Source organism: Mustelus asterias, chromosome 4 (genome assembly GCF_964213995.1).
Source record: "Mustelus asterias chromosome 4, sMusAst1.hap1.1, whole genome shotgun sequence".
In the NCBI taxonomy this organism is placed as follows: domain Eukaryota; kingdom Metazoa; phylum Chordata; class Chondrichthyes; order Carcharhiniformes; family Triakidae; genus Mustelus; species Mustelus asterias.
The window spans coordinates 28,085,542-28,109,752 of record NC_135804.1 but is presented as its reverse complement, the minus strand read 5'-3'; the positions used below and the strand labels follow the sequence as shown (position 1 = coordinate 28,109,752).

At 44.0% G+C, this 24,211-nt stretch overlaps 1 protein-coding gene across 1 annotated transcript in view; it reads left to right on the top strand.

Moving 5' to 3' along the window:
* Window positions 1-24,211, top strand: part of fanca (FA complementation group A) — a 106,677-nt gene that overhangs the window by 9,507 nt on the left and 72,959 nt on the right. The window contains exons 6-13 of the mRNA XM_078210729.1: window positions 300-373; window positions 1,620-1,732; window positions 3,205-3,287; window positions 7,209-7,242; window positions 9,804-9,873; window positions 18,092-18,204; window positions 19,770-19,846; window positions 22,068-22,209. Of these exons, the coding sequence (XP_078066855.1) occupies window positions 300-373; window positions 1,620-1,732; window positions 3,205-3,287; window positions 7,209-7,242; window positions 9,804-9,873; window positions 18,092-18,204; window positions 19,770-19,846; window positions 22,068-22,209 (706 nt within the window). The remainder of the gene's footprint in view (window positions 1-299; window positions 374-1,619; window positions 1,733-3,204; window positions 3,288-7,208; window positions 7,243-9,803; window positions 9,874-18,091; window positions 18,205-19,769; window positions 19,847-22,067; window positions 22,210-24,211) is intronic.

Below are 24,211 nucleotides of genomic sequence, written 5' to 3'. Positions count from 1 at the left end.
ACTGAACTAAATCTGTCTCCCCTACTATGATTTATTACCTAATGTACTGCTGCCTCCGAACTACCAGGTCCGTGTTAATTTGTGTTGAGGAGTAAATCTTTGAAAACTTTATTTTCCTATCTTTTTGTCAGTGGTTAGAATGATCTGTAGAGCATTCATTTTTTGAATGACGAGTCCTTGGTTACTGATGTTCTAGTTGATGGTTTAGCTGGTGCGGTATACATTGTCCATTCTCATGCTCAGTGCTGTGTTCTGATGGTTACTACTGATAGAAACAGTATAATTTTTCTTTGACACAGGAATTACTGACTCTGGAAATTGTTTGGCACTTGCACAAGGAGAACATTGTGAGCCTTGAAGAGCTGGTGGTGAGGTATGTCCATTAAATAAATAAATAGCGTTCTGTATCCCATTATCAATGAGTGGCAGCCTCGCTGAGTGACTGGTTGTTTTGTGAGCCCATGCAGATTGTTTTCAGGTGGGGCTATTGAAAGAATCAAGTTTTTTTTTCAGTCTGGAGAGAGAATAGGATCAATGTTTAGAGTCAGGATGTCCCTTTGTCAGTGACGAAGGGTCCTCTAGATTCGAAACATTAGCTCTATTCTCCCTCCACAGATGCTGTCAGACCTGCTGAGATTTTCCAGCACTTTCTGTTTTTGTTTCAGAGTCCAGCATCTGCAGTATTTTGCCTTTTTAAAAAAATGTTCCTGCTGTAATATTTTTGATACCAATATTAGGACATCACTCTAAAGAGACCCCCCTTTGTCCCTGATTCATAGAAACATAGAAAAACTACAGCACAAAACAGGCCCTTCGGCCCAAGTTGTGCCGAACATATCCCTACCTTTTAGGCCTACCTATAACCCTCCATCCTATTAAGTCCCATGTACTCATCCACGGGTCTCTTAAAAGACCCTATTGAGTTTGCCTCCACCACCCTCTGTGTGAAAAACTTCCCCCTAACATTTCCCCTGTACCTACCCCCTAGCACCTTAAACCTGTGTCCTCTCGTAGCAGCCATTTCCACCCTGGGAAAAAGCCTCTGAGAGTCCACCCGATCTATGCCTCTCAACATCTTATACACCTCTATTAGGTCTCCTCTCATCCTACGTCTCTCCAAGGAGAAAAGACCGAGCTCCCTCAGCCTATCCTCATAAGGCATGCCACTCAATCCAGGCAACATCCTTGTAAATCTCCTCTGCACCCTTTCAATCTTTTCCACATCCTTCCTGTAATGAGGCGACCAGAACTGAGCACAGTTCTTGACCTCAGCTTTTTCACTTAATCCAATGGCAGTACTGTAATCCAGAAATGGCAGCAGGCAGGACTGGAGCCTTGAGAAGCAAAATGGCTGAACTTGGGGAAATGGCCTGGCAGAGTTTTAGCTATGATGGGGAAGAACAAGGGACTGTCATGATGTTATTTATACTCCAGCATTTTCTTCTGTTTTATTTTAATAATCTGATTTGTTTTATACAATCTTATGGTATCAAACAAATTGTAGAAGATCCTTTTATTGAAAGTTAGCAGAGAGTGAAAACTTTATAATCTGATGTTTAAAACCATGCTTGCAAAGCGACAGTAAGGGAAGAAGCCCTGATTTTCTGCTCTGTGTGCAGTAACCCTGACGCGACTGGTGTGATGCATTGGCTCTTCAATGATCTCTGTCTCCTTTGTTCGGGAACTGAAGATCATCAGCAGCATGAGGAGATACAGAGGCAGATATTATCAGGTAGGAAGAATGGCAGAAGTACTAAATCATGCAGTATATGCAAAACACTAAGTTAGTTAAAGTGAAAAAAATAGTTTTGTACTGAAATGAAGTTAGTCAACTTAAGGACTGTTAGTTATATCAGGTAGGTTTTTTAATCTTTTGTGTTCACTTGTATGTGTCTCGGCCTATCGACTGCTGTAAGCATTTGTATTACCATAACTCTTATGCACTGGATCAGTAGGGACATGTTGCACCTTTTCAGAAGCACTGACTGTTGTGATCTAGTGGGAGCTGACATTCTGTAATGAGGAAAGCTAAGAAGTATCACCACATCACATTGTGCTAATGCTGCTTCCAATATAAGGTCTATGTCTGTCCTGTGAATTTTTGCACATTTGAGATTGCTGAAGTCTCTTTGTTTATATAGTTACACCTCTACATTGAAGCACCTTTGGAAGCATTTATTCATTTTCACAGAAATAGATTTCTTTGAACAGTTGTTTTACACTATTTGTTCTTCTTTAAATATCTTTTCTTTCTTCACACACTGTTTCCAGCATTTTCTGTTTTTTGTAATTTCTGATATCCAGCAATTGTTTACCTCCATACGGCCGTAGCTTCTGAGCTTTCCAGTGCCAGATAGGGGGGTTACCCCAAAGATGTGCTGTGGAATCCTTCTTGGAACTTCCCAGGCAAGCATTTACACAGCAATTGTCCAGAAGCACTAACTTCCCTTGGGCAACTGCACTGCACTCTGATCCATCTGAGCTTCAGATTGTTCCACCAGGGTTATGCTAATTACTTAGAGAAAGTTAGAAGAAATAAAACTTCTAACTTCAGGGTGACTATTTTAAACACCCTGACCTATCCCCGCACGGGTCTCTCCAGGACATCCCCCAGTGTTTTAGGCAATCCTGGCTCCCCCATGGGATTCTCCACGTCCCCACTGGACCCCCACCTGTGAGCCCAACTCTCATCCCTGACCTGAAATTCCTGAGCACCGTGGAACCCGCCCCCCCCCCCCCCCCCCCCCCCCGACCCCAAAACTGACCAGGCTGAACCCCTCCTCCCCCTCCATGCACCAAACCCGACCTCTACACAACCCTTGCCGGTGTCTGACCCAGCCCCGAATTATATCCACGTGCCTTAAACACTTGTCCTTTCCCTAGCCTGTCATTTTCTATTGGACCTTTAAACTTAACTGCTTTACGGCAGTTAGTGCAGTAAAAAAGAGGACGTGTCCTCCTCCCCTCTGACGCTGTTAGACTTCAAAGCTGGGCCCTGGGACGCAGTGTGCTGCCTGGATCTCACCCGGCCTGAATCGGAAGGTGGGGTGTGACAGGCACGGAAGGAATTTGGTGCAGGGACGTGGGTACGGAGCAGCAACCAGATGCTGAATACTACTCTGAGGAAGTTATGGCCCATAGTGATAATAGATTTGATTGCCTGATTCGCCATTATGGTTACTATATACAATTTTGTCTTTTCAGACATGGTGACTGTGTTAATAAGAAATGGTTTTCAGGAACTGAATGTTGTGGAGTCGGATCCCAAGTTGCGGCACTTTCCACAGGTGAGGATGATTCCAGATGTTCCACCTTCTGGACCCAGTGTTACGAATGGCAGTATTTGTGAGTTTACAGCCTTTTCAATCCAAAACGTGAACATCATTGAACTCAGTAGATGTACAAAGTGCACCTGCTAACATGTCGTTAACCTGGTATCCTTCCAGTATCACACCCATGGTAAAATCTTCTTGGAGTACACACTTCTAAAGGGGATGTGTTTTAATTCTCTGTCGTATTATTGACCTTTAACTGAACAGTCTCTGTAGTGATTGATACTTTTAAAGAGAAATTCAAGCTTCCAGTTAACAGCTGAAAGAACAACATGGCAAGATTTCACGTTTTCAAACTTTTATTGTGTCAACTGACCAAAAATACTATTGACCAAACACTATTTTCTTTTGAAGGCAACTTATACTTTAAACTATAAACAGTTCCTTTTTATTCACTGTACACTGCACTCTGCATTGAATTCCAGTTTTATAGCAAACAGTTTACAGGAGCTCCAGGCTTCCAGTGGGTTGTTTCCTTTTCACTTTCCCAGGCAGTTAACCTCCAAGCCCAGAAATACCTTTCACTGTGAGGGTTACACTTTAGATTTCTTTCTCTAGCCGCTGGATAAATTTTCCAGCATCCTTTAACTCCTCACCAACTTGGTCTTCAAACTAAGTGCAAGCTCCCATCCGCGTACTGTATGGTGAATAACAGAGTCATCATTTTCTCTGCTTAAGGTGCAGGCCTGGTTTGTTTTACCTGTTGCTCTCTACATCTCAGTTGGCTACTGACCACACAAGGCAAACCTGCAACTTGCTGTCTGTCTGTGATATGCCTGGCTTTAAAGGGAAGCCTGTAACCTGATCTCAAAGCTATTCCTCTTCCCCATGGCAACAGAAAACAACTTTGTATCCAAGTAGAACTGGATAGTAGATCTATTAATCAGTTATCCTTGATCCCAACTTATTTTCATCTCAGAAGTAAAGGAATAGTTTACAGCACAACTTAATAACTTAATGACTAGAGCACTATTCAGGGAATATGAGAGTCTCCAGTTCTATTCATTGTAGTATTAGAAACTGCTGTCATTGTCCCCAGTAAATACCTTGCACATCCCTCAGTAAAACAATCTGGGCAGGATTTCATGTCTCATCCCGAAACCGTAAAATCCCACCTGAGGTCATGGTCCGCCCATCGCCCGCTTCAATTCCCGTAGCAGGCGGGACGGTAAAATTCCAGTCTCTGAGTCTTCCTCCGATCGCTAACAATCAAACCACCTAGACCTGCTGTCAGCCAGATTCCTGCACAGGTTACATGGCCCCTTTCATCTATCCTACAGTCCCAAAATATAGTCATCCTAGAAACCAAAAGATTTGATTTGACTTATTATTGTCACGTGTGTTAGTATACAGTGAAAATTTTTGTTTCTTGCATGCTATACAGCCAAAGCACACCATTCATAGAGAAGGAAAGGAGTGCAGAATGTAGTGTTATAGTCATAGATAGGGTGTAGAGAAAGATCAACTTAATATGAGGTAGGTCCATTCAAAAGTCTGACAGCAGCAGGGAAGAAGCTGTTCTTGAGTCGGTTGGTACGTGACCTCAGACTTTTGTATCTTTTTCCCGACGGAAGAAAGTGGAAGAGAGAATGTCCGGGGTGCGTGGGGTCCTTAATTATACTGGCTGCTTTTCCGAGGCAGTGGGAAGTGTAGACCGTGTCACTGGATGGGAAGCTGGTTTGAGTGATGGACTGGGCTTCATTCACGACCCTTTGTAATTTCAAAGTTTTGTAGATGCAATCCTAAAACATAACAATCTGATAAACTTCACAGTTGTAACTAACTTCTAAACCATTTTCCCTCCTCTGGGTTTAGGACCCATTCTTCAATATTATTCTTCAAATCATCAACTCCAGACTAAATACCAACTTCCATTCCTGAGAATTGTATGATTCAGAGATAGTTTGAACAGCAGCTAGGGGAGCTAAAGTTGAATAATTTATACAACGTTATGAACATCAAAAGTGACGAATATGTTACAGCGTCAACTATTCTCGGATGTCTTTCACCTCCCTTTTGAAGCTTTGCACTAGCAAGAGTTGAACAGTATAAATAACATAAGGTCACAGAGTGAAGTTAGATAAAAAAAGATACATCATCACCACTATCCCATTTTGGAGGAGTGGAGACCCCAAACACCTCTCTTCCCCTAGATCCAGTAGGGACGGTTAGCAGAGAGTTCTGTTCCTCCTGCCCACCATATTTAAATTCGATAAGCAACAGCTAGATGGGATTTGGTGTTCGTCTTTGGTAATATGCTGAGAATTAATGAAAGGGATGTTGGCGAATGTTTGACGACTTCACCTTTCTCTCTTTACGTGGCTGCCCCCTGCTTGTCCATGGCAGCTGCTCACAGCACCAAGTGTGGTGGGGGCGGTAGATCAAACTTCCTGCTGTGAACGTCATTAGGAACTGAGTTCCGGGGCTGAGTCCCAGGTCCATTAACTCCTGTGAGCTGCAGACAGCAATGGAACTTGAGCTTTTTTTGTAAAAGAAATCCCACCACTTTCAGTGGGAAGTGAATCGGGCGCATAGAAGCATGTTCCATCTGATCTGTTTTGGAATCTTTCTGTGCATGAATTTGATGCTGGTTTTCATAGAAGTCATAGAAACCCTACAATGCAGAAGGAGGCCATTCGGCCCATCGAGTCTGCACCGACCACAATCACACCCAGGCCCTACCCCCACACATTTACCTGCTAATCCCGCTAACCTACGCATCTCAGGACTCTAAGGGGCAATTTTTAACCTGGCCAATCAACCTAACCCGCACATCTTTGGACTGTGGGAGGAAACCGGAGCACCCGGAGGAAACCCACGCAGACACGAGGAGAATGTGCAAATTCCACACAGACAGTGACCCGAGCCGGGAATCGAACCCGGGACCCTGGAGCTGTGAAGCAGCAGTGCTAACCACCGTGCGCCTTACTGCCTGACAAGTGCCATTTATTCCAGCATAAGCGTTTCACATTAAATAAAACCAAAATAATAAATATATTTTGATTGTATAACTCCAGTACATTGTAATAAAAATTCTAGGGGATTGGTGGAATTTTTAGACCATTTTTAAAAGTTTATTAGTGTCACAAGTAGGAAGAAGGTGGAAGAGAGAATGCCCAGGGTGCGTGGGGTCCTTGATTATACTGATGCTTTTCTGAGGCAGCGGGAAGTGTGGACAGAGTCAGTAGGTGGGGAGGCTGGTTTGCGTGATGGACTGGGCTTTGTTCACGATTCTTTGTAGTTTCTTGCCGTCTTGGACAGAGCAGGAGCCATACCAAGCTGTGATACAACCAGAAAGAATGCTTTCTATGATGCATCTGTGATGGTTGGTGATCGTCATAGCGGATGTGCCAAATTTCCTTAGCACCGTATTGGGGGTAGAGGGAGTGTAGCTCAGAAGCAAAAGGGTTGCTGTGAATACCTGATATAGATGATTAGCCATAATCTTATTGAATAGCAGAGTTATTCAAGACCCACTATGTTAATATTTCTTATCTTAAAGAAAAATTATGGCCTTTAAAGAGACTTCTGAAGAATGGTAAACTTTTATTTGATTGTTTTAGATATTTAAATTGAGAACATTTGTGTCTTAATAATAACTTCAAAAATAAATTACTTTGGTGTTTTTGAAATGGTGCAGTAATCTCTGGACTATGAATCCTTCACTTCTCGGGATTGAGAATACTGAAGTTAAAGCCATGTTGAGGGCGAATATCCTATTTATCTTTTTCTGCACTGAAATGTAATGATGTCACAGGGTAAAAATCATCTTGACGAATAATACATTTCGTAAGCTCGCAACAAATCTTTGGAATGGTTTATATCTTGAAATGATGTTGTTTTTCTGAATGCTTGTTCACTCCTCTTTATTAACAGATCTGTTTCGCAGTGTTGGACAAGATGATTCCATGTAAGTAAAGTTCATTATCGATATCCACATTGTGATTTTAGAATAGACAGCAATGAAATGACTGCCGTAATCTTTGTGAAGCACGTTGTCTCCATGGTTGAATGAAATGTCTAACAAGGCTGCTAATGTAAGGAGAAAGATAAATATGGGTCAGAATGTGACCATGCCAAAATTCCGAGGTTCCTGTAAAATTCAGCTCTTGTTCTTCCAAACGCTGAGTATCCCGGTTACTCCAATGGGTTGAACAATATGCACACTGCCACGTTTCAATCATTCCTCGGTCAGTTCAGTAACAAGAGTTCCTCCATATCAGTCTCCTGGATGGTCATTTCTAAACAACCCGCTATTTACCAAGATGAACCATCCCAAACCTTGCATGAGGAGATTTTCTCTTGTCATCTATAACCTCCATTCAGTTTTTCAATAATGTGTTCAGAATTTTGCACTCGCAAGGGAACGCTGACTCATATTCTAATGCTTTTATTTCCTTGTGAGCTGCATTAATAACAGTACTGATCCATGTCGTTTATAGTCTGTTGGTGAATCATTTATTTTCGACAGTCAGGAGCTATGTTTTCTATGCAGTACATTGTGCACAGTTCTTGCTGAAGGTGTACTAGTCATGTTCTCATTACTGGTAAAGAATTGGGAATGCTGGTTAGGTCCTTTGCAAGTTGTACTTGAGAGAAAGTTGCAAGTAAAATAATCCTTCCTTTTGTTGTCATGTAGTTTTGATTCACCAGTTCCTAAAGGCAGGTTTCCTGCGAAAGTCTTCTCTGATCAGAGTCACAGATGACGGGTGAGATTCTCTGGCCACCTAGTCACGTGTTTCCCGCCGGGAAGGGGAGGGGGGGAGGGGGGGGCGCTAGCGGCGGGATTCTCTGGTCCTGCTGCTGTCAATGGGAATTCCCATTGATGTCACCCCATGCTGGCGGGAAACCCGTGGGCAGAGTGCGCTGCTGGTGGGACGGGCGAATCACGCCAGTGTGAATGGCCGGAGAATCCTGGCCAGCATCCTCTGTGCCTGAGTGCGGGACGATATCCCCTTCTCTTCCTCTGTGGCCTTTGACATTGTCAACCGTTCCTCTGATTTCTCTTCTCTGTTCATAGAATCATAGAAATTTATGGCACAGGAGGCCATTCGACCCATTGTGCCTGTACTAACAAAATAGTGGGCCAGCCTAGCCCCACTTTCCAGCTCTTGGTTTGTGACCCTGAAGGTTACAGGTGCTTATCCAAGTACTTTTTGTGAATGTGATGAGTGTCTCTCCCTTTCAGACAGTGAACTCCAGACCCACACCACCCTCGAGGTCCGAAAAATAAATACCCTCAACTACCCTTTGACCCTTCCACAATTACAGCTCAATTTGATTGCATTCTCTTACACTTTTATCTATTGAGTGGTAGCCAGTCATCTTCAGCCATGACTCCTCTCCCTGCCCTTGCACTGGTATCTCTAGAATTTCCCAAGGCGAGATTGTCCTCCCTTACAAGCTTCATTTTAATAAGATCATGTGAAGGTCAGCTTTGACCTGCATGTTACTGACACCAACTCTATTATTGCAATATCTGTCTTGCTGTCTTCATTGTTTTTGCTACCAGATTCCACATCCCGTCTTGGATCAGCTGCATGTTCATTTCGTTAACTATTAGGAAGAAGTAGGCCTTTGGTCTGTACCTCTGCCATTGATTCCTATTCAGCTCCAAGCTGAGCTCCCATCTCTCAATCCCCACTCGCACAAAAATTGTCTATTTTTATCTTTGTAACAAAAGTCTGACTTGGTTGGCTCTGCCTCAGCCAATCTGTTTCTGAAACCTCCGTCCAACCCTTTGTTATCTCAAAGTCTTGACTATTTCAGTGCTCCCCTGGCCAGCCTGGCACCCTCCAGAATCTGTAGACTTCAGCCCATCCAAAGCTGTGCTGCCTGGATTCTATCCCGCATTGATCCCCTTGCACAGCATTCCTCTCTTCGCTGACCCACATTGGCTGCTGGCCCTCCACGTTTAAATGATCACCCTTGGGCAGGATTCTCTGATCTCTGATCTCACTCCGGCCCTGCTGCAAGTGAGAACGGAAAATTTCAGCAGCACTGGAGAATCCCAGCCACAAATGAACAAAGAAAATTGCAGCGCAGGAGCTGGCCCTTCAAGCCTGCACTGATCATGCTGTCCGTCTGAACTAAACCCTCCTACCCTTCCGGGGACCATATCCCTCTATTCCCATCCTAATCATGTGTTTATGGAGGACGGAGATTTTCGCCACTAGTGTTAAATCTGTTCCTGACCTCGTCTTCCTGACCGCTCGTGCAGCCTAAATTCCCTGGCTACTCATAGAATCCATACACTGCAGGTGGAGGCCATTCGGCCCATCTAGTCTGTGCTGCCTCTCTGGAAGAGCATTTTACCCATGTCCACCCTTCTTTCTGAGGTACCAAGGGATGTTTTTCTAAATTAAAGACTTTATAAATGCCAGTTGTTGTTGATGCTACCATGAATTTTTGCCTTTATTTACTGTGAAAATCATGTTCATCAAGTTTGTTACTGCCTTTCCTCTCTTCCAGGGTTACTGGAAAATGTGTGGAATGCAAAGGAAAGTGAAGACACTATGGGGCAGAAAGCAGGTCAATTCTGGTATGTGCAAATGTCTACAAATTCTTTCATTTGTTCACGACCCATATTGGTGGAAGGTGACTTCCAGCCACAGTCTTGGTGGTTCTATGTATAATATGCACTTTAAAAAGTTTCTTTCAATTTTTCTTTGTTCCTCTCCAATTCTCTTGGCTTTGCTCCCATTGTGGGTGTTGACTGCCTGGCTGAGGTAAGGTTCCATGGACAGCGATCAAGGTTTTGCCCCAGCTGTCCATGACTTTTGCGTGAGGTGGGTGCTGGCTGATGACAGCGGGCTTTAGCAGATGGAGTAGAGTGGGAGCACTGCCTGCTGTTGTCACTCTTTATCCAGGACACTGCACTCAAAATTGTTTCCTCTACCGCTGCCTCAGCTAAGTCAGTACGCATTAGGCATTGAAATATAAATGTTGCTGCCTGGAGTCCAAACATGTCTGGGTTAGGTTGATTGGCCATGTTAAATTGACCCTTAGTGTCAGGGGGACTAGCAGGGTAAATATGTGGGGTTAAGGAATAGGGACAGAGTGGGATTGTTGTTAGTGCAGACTCGGGCCAGATGGGCTCCTTCTGCACTGTAGGGATTCTATGATATCACACAAGAACACAAGTGATAGGGACTGGAGTATACAGTGTGACCTGTACCTGCTCCACTATTCAATATTGTCACGGTTGATCTTTTGTTCCGACTCCATTTCCCAACCATCTCCCCATATCCTTTGATTTTGTCTATCTCAGCTGTAAATCTATTCAAAGGTAGAGTATCCACAACCCTCTGCTGTAGAGAATTCCAAAGATTCACAACCTTTTGAGTGAAGAAATTCTCCCTCATCTCTGGAAGCCATCCTGGACATGAGTTTCACAGTAAGAAAAGACAAAAATCCAAGGTAGCATCCACAACAACAACTGCCATTTATAATTCCTTTATCCTGAAATGGTGCCCCCCTGTTCCTGATTCCCCAGACAGGGGAAACAACCTTTCAGCATCTCCCCAGGAATGAAGGTGATCAAGTGACCTGTTCTAAGTTCTACCTGACAATGAACCTTGGTTGTTAAAGCTTAAAGAGAGGCCCAGGTTGTCTTACTGAACAGAAGCTGCAGGTTCACACCTGTAGGCAATGGCAAGAGCGGTTTTGCAGACTGTGCATAGACTGTTAGGGTGGGATTTAACCACCTAAGTTGCAGGGAGGCCGCCAAACATTCTTCTGGTGCTGTTGTTGTCAATGGGGTTTCTTGTTGAACGCACCTCTTACTGCCTGGAAACCCGCGGCGGGAGTGTACCGTCGGTGGGACCGGAAGATCCTGCTGGCATGAAGGGCTGGAAAGTTCCGGCCTTAGTCTCCAAGTCTCACAGGGAAGTGTTTGGAACGTCGGGTTTAATAAACAGTGACGCTGTCTGTGTAATTACAATATAGAATGGAGTTGGGGTCCAGAGTATTGGTAATGAGCATTTCTAAGCATACAGTTGTCCTGGAGATGATGTTATGATCCCAGCTGATAATACTGGACAAATCTGATTCCAGAGTGAAACCTGGCTTGATGGACCCTCACTTTTTTTTCGATTCCTGGCTTGGGTCGTTGTCTGTGTGGAGTCTGCACCTTCTCCCCATGTCTGCGTGGGCTTCCTCCGGGTGCTCCAGTTTTCTCCCCACAGTCCGAATAGGTGCATTAGCCATGCTAAATTCTCCCTCAGTGTACCCGAACAGGCGCCAGAGCGTGGCGACTAGGGGATTTTCACAGTAACATCATTACGGTGTTAATGTAAGCCTACTTGTGACACTAATAAATAAACTCAAAACTGTTAACATACTACGTCCCCTATTCTAAATTCTAATGGCTTTGCCTCGGATCTCTCCTGTAAATGTCCAGTGTGTTAGAATGTAACCAATGATAACACTGGATCTGTTGTAGGGTGACCAATGGTAAGAAGCTGTAAGGGTCAGCTGACCCAGTAAACTAGGAAACCAATGATAAAACGATATGGTGGTCAGCTGACCAAATACGAATCTGTTGGGCATTGGGGAGAGCTTGGAATGGCCCAGGATGAGACCTCAAATAATAAAGTTTCTTTATTAAAGCTTTTTCTCTGATTTATAAGTTGGAGTAAGTTTTTTTTTATTGCCTACAACTAAATAGTTCCTTCTGGAGAATCAACACAGTGAACCCACTTAACATCATTGTTCTCTTTGTGTGCCAAGATGTATTCAGGGTTGTGTGGGAGCCCCTCCAGGTCCAACAGGAATTTGACGGGGTGGCCCCCTAACCTGCAGTCTGCTAGGGATCTTCCTACCCTGTCCCACCTTGCTTTGCATACCCAGTGCTCTCTGACACTGCCATGCCCTCAGACTAAGTCTAAGGCATACCAGAAATGTGCGCTGCACCCCTCTGACACTCCAGGAGGTGGGTCTTGGCCCTCCTCGTGGCTGACTCCAGAGTTTATCCACATCCTTAACTAACCTGGTTTCAAAATCTGCCTTTTTGTTGGTCTCACTTTTCTAAACACCTCTTTTGTGGCCCAATTTCTGGTCGGTTGTCTGTATCCTCATTCACCCACTTGAATCCTGGGGCATGTTTTGAACTGTTAGACTATATTTGGCTTAATGTGTCACGCAAGCACTTAGGCTGCTTCTGTGTGTAGTATTGATAAATGTATAAAGATGATGGAGATATAATTAGATTACTAATTATTAGTAATCTAATTATAACACAGCACAAATTGCCAGTGGCAATGAGTAGTAGAATGATTGAGGGCTCAGTGTTTAGTGAACCGTACAGGCCCGGCATGTTCCATGTTTGATAGCTGAACTTGCAGTTAGTAGACCTGCACCAAGGCTATGGCTGGTTTCTCACTGCTCTGATAGTCAGCCAGGCTTCCCATTGGTAATTGCAGACCAGCTCTGTTTCAATGCCTACCTGGCTAAATACTCTGTCAATATCCCTTTGACCCACAGCTGAACAACGGAAGGGTATTGAAATTGTCAGTACCTGTGGTTCTGTACTGCTGCACCTTTGAACAAAGAGGAAATGAAAGGAAGAAGGATAACTTTCCAACCAATTAAAGCCACCATTTATTGTTTGGAAATCATGGATGGAATGTTGCAATATGTTTGATTAAGATAAGTGTCTTTCTCAACGTCTTCAACACGTTTCCTCTTTCAGCCGTGTTCAGGGCAAGTTTAGAAATAATCAAAGGCACATTGATATCAACGGGACAGCTATCACTGTGTGCTTGACTTATAAACTGCATTGATTCATTGATAGGATGTTGGAATTTCTGTTTCATGTGCAGCCTGGTGTAGGCTGATAGTGACAGATCTTTATTATGCTCAGGAGATTCTGTGTCTTTTGCTTGTGTAACTAAATATTCTTGGCAACTAGTCTTCATTCACGTTCTACAGCGAAACAAAACCTGTTTGAACATAGTGGGCCCGATTTTACCATTTTCATTCTAAGTGCTGAATCTGGGTGTAATTCAGATCCGACTTGGAAACCTGCTTTCAAGCGCCCCCCATACGCACTCAGCCTGAAAAAAACATCGCCAGTCCCATTCGCGCTGTGGGCGGGGCTTAGCGCGCCTGAAACGATCGGAGCTCTGAACTGCGCATGCGCAGTTAGAAAAAAAATTGAAAAAGCGCACCCGTGTCAGATTGCTCCCGGGCCGCAGAGAGAGTGGTCCAGGAGCGGAAAGCGGCAGCAATGGTGCACACAGTCATCACTGTCTGCCTTATCCACCCCACCACTCGCCACACACATCGCTGTCCCCTTATCCACCCCCCCACTACCCAGACCGATCACCCGCAGAGTGGCAACGGACCCCCCTGCCTCCTCCGCCTCCCCCCCATCAGAGATCTATCTGTCTCCCCCCCCCTCCCCACCAGTGATACATCTTACCTGCCTCCCCCCCCTCCCCCTCCCACAGAGAGAATGGTCTGGCCTCACCCTCCCCACCCCCCTCAGAGGAACATCTGACCCGCCTCCTCCTCCTCCCTCCCCCCTGACAACGATTGCCCCCCTTCCCCACCAGAGACGCATCTGACCCGCCTCCTCCTCCTCCTCCTCCACCCCCCCCTCCCCCTCCCCCCTACCACCAGACAACGATCTGGCCTCACTCCCCCCCGCCCCCTCCCCCCCCAACCAAAGAATGATCTGACCCTGACCCCCCCACCCCCGTCAGAGAGCAGTTGGAAGCCCTGAATGCGCTCTTCAGCAGCTGGAGCGCCCGATTCAGACTTTTATTTAGCAGGTCCATTACGATGCGTTCCTGATAAAGTTGGGCGGGCAGTTCATGAATTCAATTTAAATGCATGCAAATGCATTTAAATCGCCGTTGTGCCCGTTTTGGGCGAGAAGTGGATCACCGCCATTCTCGGGTTTCGGTAAAGTGGCAATCTGCGCGGACGCGGATCGCGTTAATGGCCTCACGCCTGACTTTAGCATGATTTCGCGCCCGTTGACGCAATGGTAAAATCGGGCCCTGTGTTTGATTGCAGCTCTGTGCGATGGGACATGGACAATTTATGATCACATCAAGATTTGCATTAGCTTATCCTCACTTTAGAGATTTTGAATAAGTTATTCATTTGTTAATTAAAGAGAAAACTTGTCTATTAGACCAATGGATTGAAATGGTACACTCCTACATACAGTCAATAGCAGGGGAGTTTGATGTGAAGGAAGTTTTTTTTGCATTTAGCCATGCCAGTTGGAATATCTGACGTTGTTCATTGAATCACCAGTCCATCCATTCTCCTTGGTTATTATGCACGAGGTGTGTTTAATGTCTGGATCACTGTAGATAAAGATGTTCTTTGTAGTGGGATGCATGCATGGGATTTATCTGAAATCATGTCGGAAAGTTAAATATCAAAGATTAGTATTTGAAATGGGTCTGGCTTGAGTTGTGATTGAAATTTCCCAGAACAGTTACTTCTGACATTTCATTAATTTTAGCTTATAGAACATAGAACAGTACAGCACAGAACAGGCCCTTCGGCCCACGATGTTGTGCCGAGCTTTATCTGAAACCAAGATCAAGCTATCCCACTCCCTATCATCCTGGTGTGCTCCATGTGCCTATCCAATAACCGCTTAAATGTTCCTAAAGTGTCCGACTCCACTATCACTGCAGGCAGTCCATTCCACACCCCAACCACTCTCTGCGTAAAGAACCTACCTCTGATATCCTTCCTATATCTCCCACCACGAACCCTATAGTTATGCCCCCTTGTAATAGCTCCATCCACCCGAGGAAATAGTCTTTGAACGTTCACTCTATCTATCCCCTTCATCATTTTATAAACCTCTATTAAGTCTCCCCTCAGCCTCCTCCGCTCCAGAGAGAACAGCCCTAGCTCCCTCAACCTTTCCTCATAAGACCTACCCTCCAAACCAGGCAGCATCCTGGTAAATCTCCTCTGCACTCTTTCCAGCGCTTCCACATCCTTCTTATAGTGAGGTGACCAGAACTGCACACAATATTCCCAATGTGGTCTCACCAAGGTCCTGTACAGTTGCAGCATAACCCCACGGCTCTTAAACTCCAACCCCTGTTCATAAAAGCTAACACACTATAGGCCTTCTTCACAGCTCTATCCACTTGAGTGGCAACCTTTAGAGATCTGTGGATATGGACCCCAAGATCTCTCTGTTCCTCCACAGTCTTCAGAACCCTACCTTTGACCCTGTAATCCACATTTAAATTAGTCCTACCAAAATGAATCACCTCACATTTATCAGGGTTAAACTCCATTTGCCATTTTTCAGCCCAGCTTTGCATCCTATCTATGTCTCTTTGCAGCCTACAACAGCCCTCCACCTCATCCACTACTCCTCCAATCTTGGTGTCATCAGCAAATTTACTGATCCACCCTTCAGCCCCCTCCTCTAAGTCATTAATAAAAATCACAAAGAGCAGAGGACCAAGCATTGATCCCTGTGGCGCTCCGCTAGCAACCTGCCTCCAATCCGAAAATTTTCCATCCACCACCACCCTCTGTCTTCGATCAGATAGCCAGTTACCTATCCAATCGGCCAACTTTCCCTCTGTCCCACACCTCCTCACTTTCATCATAAGCCGACCATGGGGGACCTTATCAAACGCCTTACTAAAATCCATGTATATGACATCAACTTCTATTCAATTCTTGCTGAATTTCCATCCTGCAACTCTGCCACTCTTAACCTGATGTGGAGATGCCGGCGTTGGACTGGGGTAAACACAGTAAGAAGTTTAACAACACCAGGTTAAAGTCCAACAGGTTTATTTGGTAGCAAAACCCACAAGCTTTCGGAGCCTTAAGCTCCTTCTTCAGGTGAGTGGGATTCTGTTCACAAACAGGGCATATAAAGACACAAACTCAATTTACAGAATAATGGTTGGATTGCGAATACTTACAGCTAATCAAGTCTTAAAGGTACAAACAACGTGAGTGGAGAGAGCATGAAGACAGGTTAAAGAGATGTGTATTGTCTCCAGACAGGACAGCCAGTGAAATTCTGCAAGTCCAGGCAAGCTGTGGGGATTACAGATAGTGTGACATGAACCCAATATCCCGGTTGAGGCCGTCCTCATGTGCGCTACATGAGGACGGCCTCAACTGGGATATTGGGTTCATATCACACTATTTGTAACCCCCATAGCTTGCCTGGACCTGCAGAGTTTCACTGGCTGTCTTGTCTGGAGACAATACACATCTTTTTAGCCTGTCTTGATGCTCTCTCCACTCACGTTGTTTGTATCTTAAAGACTTGATTAGCTGTAAGTATTTGCATCCCAACCATTATTCTGTAAATTGAGTTTGTGTCTTTATATGCCTTGTTTGTGAACAGAATCCCACTCACCTGAAGAAGGAGCTTAAGGCTCCGAAAGCTTGTGGGTTTTGCTACCAAATAAACCTGTTGGACTTTAACCTGGTGTTGTTAAACTTCTTACTCTTAACCTGAGCAGTGAATTACACAGAGTAAACAAAGTCACGAGACCAAATTAATTTACCGTTCCAAATCCGAACTTTGTTCAGTGTTCAACAAGAATATTCATATTTCCTACCGAGGATAATTGACAACTGGCTTATATGTATGATTAGGGTGGCACAATGGTTAGCACGGCTGCCTCACAGCGCCAGGGACACTGATTTGATTCCTGCCTTGCGTGACAGTGTGGCGTTTGCTTGTTCTTCCCATGTCTGCATGGGTTTCCTCCCACTGTCCAAAGATGTGTCCAAAGGTTAGGTGGATTGGCCATGCTAAATTGCCCCTTGGTGTCCAAAGATGTATAGGTTAGGTGGATTGGCCATGCTAAATTGCCCCTTGGTGTCCAAAGATGTATAGCTTAGGTGGATTGGCCATGGTAAGTGTAAGGGATTGCGGGATAGGGCGGAAGGGAGGGTCTGGGTGGGATGTTCTTTCAGAGGGTCAGTGCAGACTCGATGCCCTCTTTCTACACTATAGGAATCCTGTCTAGTGGTAATCAAAAGTTTTTGTTCCGCATATCTATCTAATTGTAAATAGATAGTTCAGTTGTTGATCTGTACACTTCACATCTGTTGAGTTAGAGTGGATGAGACTGCTAAATCCTGTAAACGGATAACTCTGAACATACAGTTTACAATTGGAAGAAGAAACACCTGCTTACAGTAACTCTTAAACTGGGGAGTGAAGAGCAGATCTACTCTACAGCACCGTCTCTTATATTATTTAACCTGGGATGTGGCGTCACAGGCAAGGCCAGCATTTATTGCCCTTAAGAAGGTGGTGGTGAGCCGCCTTTTTGAACCGCTGTGGTCCATGTGCTGTAGGTAGACGTACAGTGCTGTTAGGGAGGGAGTTCCAGGATTTTGACCCAGTGACAGTGAAAGAACGGTGATAGAGTTTCAAGCCAGGATGGTGAGTAGCTTGGATGGGCACTTTCAGCTGATGGTGTCCCCATGCACGTGCTGTCCTTCTAAGTGGTAGGGGGTCTGGAAGGTGATGTTGAAGGTGCCTTGGTGAGTTGCTGCAGTGTACCTTGTAGATGGTGTACACAGCTGCCATTGTGAGTTGGTGGTGGAGGGAATGGATGCTTTGTTCTGAAATTAGAAATTTTGGTATTACTCTGGACTCAGCAGTTTTTAAAACTGTACATTATTGGTAGTGAAATACAAAATCAAATCTTTTTTTAAAATCATAAAATATGTTTATTGCAAATACTCTGTTACTTTTTAAGAATTCATATGGATTCTGCTTCCTACAGGCTGAGTATGTTTGATGTGGCATCGTTCCATGGGGCCATCTCTCTGGATTCACTAAAGCTGTTCTTCTATCATGCACTAACGCAGATTCTCACCTCCAATCCTGTGCTTGAAGGTAAGAATAACAGATAACATTGACAATTCAGACAACACTATCTCTTACACACAAATTATAAATTAACAGGTCTGTATTGAACCTGCGCTCTCGGTCTTTGTGCTTTTCAAAAAATGTTTTTTTTCTTTTCCAAGCTAGCACTGCTGCCTCACAGCTCCAGGGGCCCGGGTTCGATGCCTGGCTTGGGTGACTGTCTGTGTGGAGTTTGCACGTCCTCCCCTTGTCTGTGTGAGTTTCCTCTCTCAGTCGGAAAGTCGTGCTGGTTGGGTGCATTGGCCATGCTAAATTCTCCCTCGGTGTACCTGAACAGGCACTGGAGTGTGGCGACTAGGGGATTTTCACAGTAACTTCATTGCAGTGTTAATGTAAACCTACTTATGACCATAATAAATAAACTTTAAACTAAGAAAAACAATCTTCCTTTATCCTGTTTGAATCTTTAGTCAGGAGGGTACGTCTGACCAGCAGCCTCTCCAGTGACAACATTAATAATGTTCTTCGGGTGATGGTGGCATGTTATGTTCCATTTATCAAGAAGGAAGTGATTTTGCAATGCTGGCTGCCACCTGCATTGCTGGACAAGTTGTTCCATTTATATTGGAGCAGTAGTTTTCAAATTGCAAACCTGGACCTTTTGGCTTGGATAGCCACTCCTCAAACCAGGAATCTTCATTTACATTTAAAGTTTATTTATTAGTGTCACAAATAGGCTTACATGAAGTTACTGTGAAAATCCCCTAGTCGCCACACTCCGGCACCTGTTTGGGTACACTGAGGGAGGATTTAGCATGGCCAATGCACCTAAGCACATCTTTTGAACTGTGGGAGGAAACCGGAGCACCCGAAGGAAACCCACGCAGACACGGGGAGAACGTGCAAACTCCACACAGACAGTGACCCAAGCCGGGAATCGAACCCTGGTCCCTGGCGCTGTGAGGCAGCAGTGCTAACCACTGTGCCACCGTGCCATCCTGGTAACTAGAGTTACCAAGGAGGGAGAAAGGTCAGCCAACATATATATAGGCACTCTCTCCCCCTCTCTCTTTTGAATGCTGTTAGGTAATTCCTGTTGTATATGGGTACCACACTGGGACAGGATCAGACTCTCCTGCGATGCTGCCCGATGGTGAATAGCCCAATACCACCAAGCGTTTAGCTAATGTATGAAGTGTGGAAATCTTACTGTGACATCCTTGAAGGACTGCCAGCCACCTTGTGGCAAAGCAAGAATCATCATCACCTTCAAGGGGGAAAAAAAGGAAGTAAATGGCCAATTAAAAGGAGTGCAGAGTGAGTGATGGTTACCACGTGTTTCTGCTGTTCTCTACACGGGGATGATATAGACAGAATCATGTTACACTATCCTGTGTCACCTGTCTGGTTTGATCTTCTCAAAAGCTTAGCTGTTAAAAGGCATTAATTTACTTTCTTTAATGGCTCCTTCTGCAACTATCAGAGAAATAGTGAAAAGTACTTTTAAATGTTTCTAAACGATTAGTTATAAAGAACAATTCAGGCCAGGAGGGAATGTCGGATATAACTTCAGCATTCTCTTCCTTTCACAGCTTCTGATGCCATTCGCTTGCAGGGAGAGTGGTGCTTTGCCAAAACAAGGCCGCTTCTAATAACGCTATACAGGAAGGTAATTGACTGTTGTAACAGATAGTTGCATTCTAAGAAGTTTATTGCAAATGCCTGAACGATGTGCTTCAGTGGTGATACGGGAAGAAAATGTTTAGCAGGGTATGTTCTGGTATTTTGTAACAGGATCTCAAGTCTATGCCTAATGACTCCTCCACAATCACAGCTGAATAGGTATGCAAAAAAGATTACACACAAAAATAATTTGAGGGACTGCTAAAGCTAAGTAAATATAGGTTCTAAAATCTACCATTTAAAGGATAGAACAGAGGATGCTGATCAGATTACTTAGATCATAGGTTTAAGGTGAGAGGGGAGAGATACAAAAGTGTCCAGAGGGGCAATTTTTTCACACAAGAGGTGAGTGTCTGGAACAAGCTGCCAGAGGTAGTAGTAGAGGCGGGTACAATTTTGTCTTTTAAAATGCATTTAGATAGTTACATGGGTACGATGGGTATAGAAGGATATGGGCCAAATGTGGGCAATTGGGATTAGCTTAGGGGTTTTAAAAAAAAGGGCAGCATGGACAGGTTGGGCCGAAGGGCCTGTTTCTATGCTGTAAACCTCTACGACTCTATGACTCTACTTCTTTTAAGTTGCAGTCTTGTGTTTTCCACTAAGTTGAAGACTCTGTTGCAGTTGAGGTTTATATGGAATTATCATTCTCCAGCCGAGTGACTTCAATTTAGTGAAGCAATTCTATTCTTGATCTTTCTCAAAACAAAAGGTTGAATCTGTTTCTCACTGAATTCAATTCACTCGGCTAAAGAGCCCAACAGTCAAATGTGCCGAAAAGCAAAGCATTACCAGACCATGTTCTGAAATATCTTGATCCTGAATTGAAAACTGGTTTAAAAACCAGTTCAATTAATATTGCCGGTTTGGAAGGTAAAATGAACCTGAACGTGGTCGGTTTAATTTAGGCTAGACTGTTCCATAGACTCTCTGAAAAAAATACTGATCTTAAAAAAAAAAGTGCAATGATCCAAATCTTTGACCTGCGGTGAAGGCTCTGCCTCAGTTATTTCAGTGTTTTGGATTTGTGTTCAAATCAAAAGGTGGGATTAATTCAGGTCAAAGTGACCCAGGATATCTGAGCCAAGAGTGACTGATCCCTATTCTACTCATTTGCTATTGCTGTTTATGTCTGGTGTGAGTCCTGGATTTCACTCCTTCCATTGCCTTTAGGAGGTTGAATGGAGTAACTGTATCGGCTGAAAGAATAAAATCTGTATTGTCTCTTAATCCTCTACCTCGGCCTTTTGCATAATTTCACATTACCCCCCCACTGTGAATTCGGCCTTTCTCCTCCGCTGTGCACTGACCAGCGCACTGCGATGGAACAGTGGTTAGCACTGCTGCCTCACAGCGCCGGGGTTCATGGTTCAATTCCCGGCTTGGGTCACTATCCGTGTGAAGTTTGCACATTCTCTCCGTGTCTGCGTGGGTTTCCTCCTGGTGCTCAGGTTTCCTCCCACAGTCCAAAGACGTGCTGGTTAGGTGAATTGGCCATGCTAAATTCTCCCTCAGTGTACCTGAACAGGCACCGGAGTGTGGTGACTAGGGAATTTTCTCAGTAACTTCATTGCAGTGTTAATGTAAGTGTACTTGTGACTAATAAATTAAGTTTAACTTTAACTTTTAATTTTAAGTTAGTTCAGCACATTATCTTCAATCCTCCACATCTCCCAAAATTTGGCAAGACCTCAGCAGTCAGCACATGTACTGCCTGTTTACAATTAGCAGCCCCAGTCACTTTATGACATTGGAAGCTTCTCCTTTTATTTTCTAATACATAGAATCATAGAATCCTACAGTGCAGAAGGAAGCCATTCGGCCCATCGAGTCTGCACCGTAGACCTAGCTAGTTCCCCTGACACTAAATATTAATTTAGCATTGCCAATCCACCTAACTCGCACATCTTTGGATGGTGGGAGGAAACTGGAGCATCCGGAGGAAACCCACGCAGACACGGGGAGAATGTGCAAACTCCACATAGACAGTGACCCAAGCCGGAAATCGAACCCGGGTCCCTGGCGCTGTGAGGCAGCAGTGCTAACCACTGTGCCACCGCATATTCCATCTCTTTTCCCAGTACCACCAGAAACGCGACCCTTCCTTTCCCAGTGTAATGAATTCTTGCAATGTTGTACCTCTCCTTGACCCTCTAACCTTTTTAGATTAATAACATGCTTTGTTATGCATTCCTGCTCTCGTGCAGCTGTTTGTAGTATTCAGCGCAGAGGAACTGATCACTCATTTTCAGCACGTTCTGGAGACCCATGAGGTTAACTGGCAGAATGTACTATCCTGTGCTTCTACGCTGCTGGTGTGCCAACCACAGACCCAACAGCATTTGAAAGGTATGAAATAATCGATATGAGGATGGTGACAGGAATTCGTTTCAGAAGTAATAAAATATTGTACCATTAAATGTGTATCTCCCCTGGTCTTGCTCATGGTTATTCCGAGCTACATTTCTTCTAATAGGCCAAGAGATTTGGAGTAAAAAGCATGAGCGAGTATTTTTTTTGAGTATTGCTTCTTTTAAAGATTACAATGCACCAACTCAAGTAAGAACACCAGTCGCTACATTACAATGATATCCATTTTACTTTCAATGTACTGGGGCATTGAAGTTACCTTGTGGAGGATTTTGACATAATATTAATCAGTTGATCAATTGTGACTTTGCATATCTTATTTATTAGTCACAAGTAAGGCTTACATTAACACTGCAATGAAGTTACTGTGAAATTCCCCTAGTCGCCACACTCCAGTGCCTGTTTGAGTCAATACACCTAACCAGCTCGTCTTTCAGACTGTGGGAGGGAACCGGAACACCCGGAGGAAACCCACGCAGACACGGGGAGAGCGTGCAGACTCCGCACGGACAATGACCCAAGCCGGGAATCGAACCCGGGTCCCTGGCGCTGTGAGGCAGCTGTGCTAACCAGAATGTAGTTACTCCTTTGTGTGTCTCTAATGTCTTTTTATTGCTCATTCTCTTCTATTCCTGTCACTTTCTCTTCTCTGCCTCTTCCACCTCCCCGCTTTAATTCTTCACATTGCTCCTCCGTGTATATGGACTAGCATTCACCTTTTATCACTGTCAAGCGGAGGTAATTAGTTGGTTTCAAAATGTAACTGTTTTTTGAAAATGGCAGGAATGAATGAAAATAGTGCTCTCTCTCTCTCTCCCTTTCCCTGTCTCACTGTCACTTCTCACTGTTCCTTAGCTTAATCCGCTGTGGAAGTTTATGGAACGTAAAACAAATGCTACAATGGAAGTGCGATCACAATTCCTTACAACCATTCAATTGCTTTTTAAATAAGAGAATACACTCAGTATAAATTTTACTTGTGGAAATCTTCTAAAATTTGTGTTGTTTTTGAAAATTATTTGAAGAAAAGCAACTGAGACGAATGTTCTGAGAGATATGTAAACAAATCCCATCAATACAGCGGATGGAAGTGCACTGGTTATCATGAGAAATTAGCTACACTGTATCTATATCACATGTAGACCAGGCCATTCAACGTTAGCTCATCGAGTCACAGTTCTGGCAAAACATATTGAACCCAATCTCGGCTTTTGTGAAAGGTGGGAACCATGTAAAAAAACATTAATTAAGGCAGTAAAAGGCAGTTCAGTGGATTATATTAAACTGATATAGTGGAATGTGTATTTTTAAAAATTTCAATGCATAAATTCTTATTTGAGACATTAAAAATTTCAGTTACTGAGAATTATTTTTTTAAATCCGCATTTTGGCCAGTTTACAGATTGTTTAGCTCAGTGTACTTCATTTGCATGAGCAACCACAATGTGACACTTCTAACGTACATACCCAGGTCTTCCCCCTACCAGAGTAATACATATTGTGTTCAATAAACATGTACATCTAATATATTTACTAGATTATATATGTCATTATATAAGTCATTAGTATATTTATTAATGACTTAGAGGAGGGGGCTGAAGGGTGGATTAGTAAATTTGCTGATGACACCAAGATTGGTGGAGTAGTGGATGAGGTGGAGGGCTGTTGTAGGCTGCAAAGAGACATAGATAGGATGCTAAGTTGGGCTGAAAAATGGCAAATGGAGTTTAACCCTGATAAATGTGAGGTGATTCATTTTGGTAGGACTAATTTAAATGTGGATTACAGGGTCAAAGGTAGAGTTCTGAAGACTGTGGAGGAACAGAGAGATCTTGGGGTCCATATCCACAGATCTCTAAAGGTTGCCACTCAAGTGGATAGAGCTGTGAAGAAGGCCTATAGTGTGTTAGCTTTTATTAACAGGGGTTTGGAGTTTAAGAGCCGTGGGGTTATGCTGCAACTGTACAGGACCTTGGTGAGA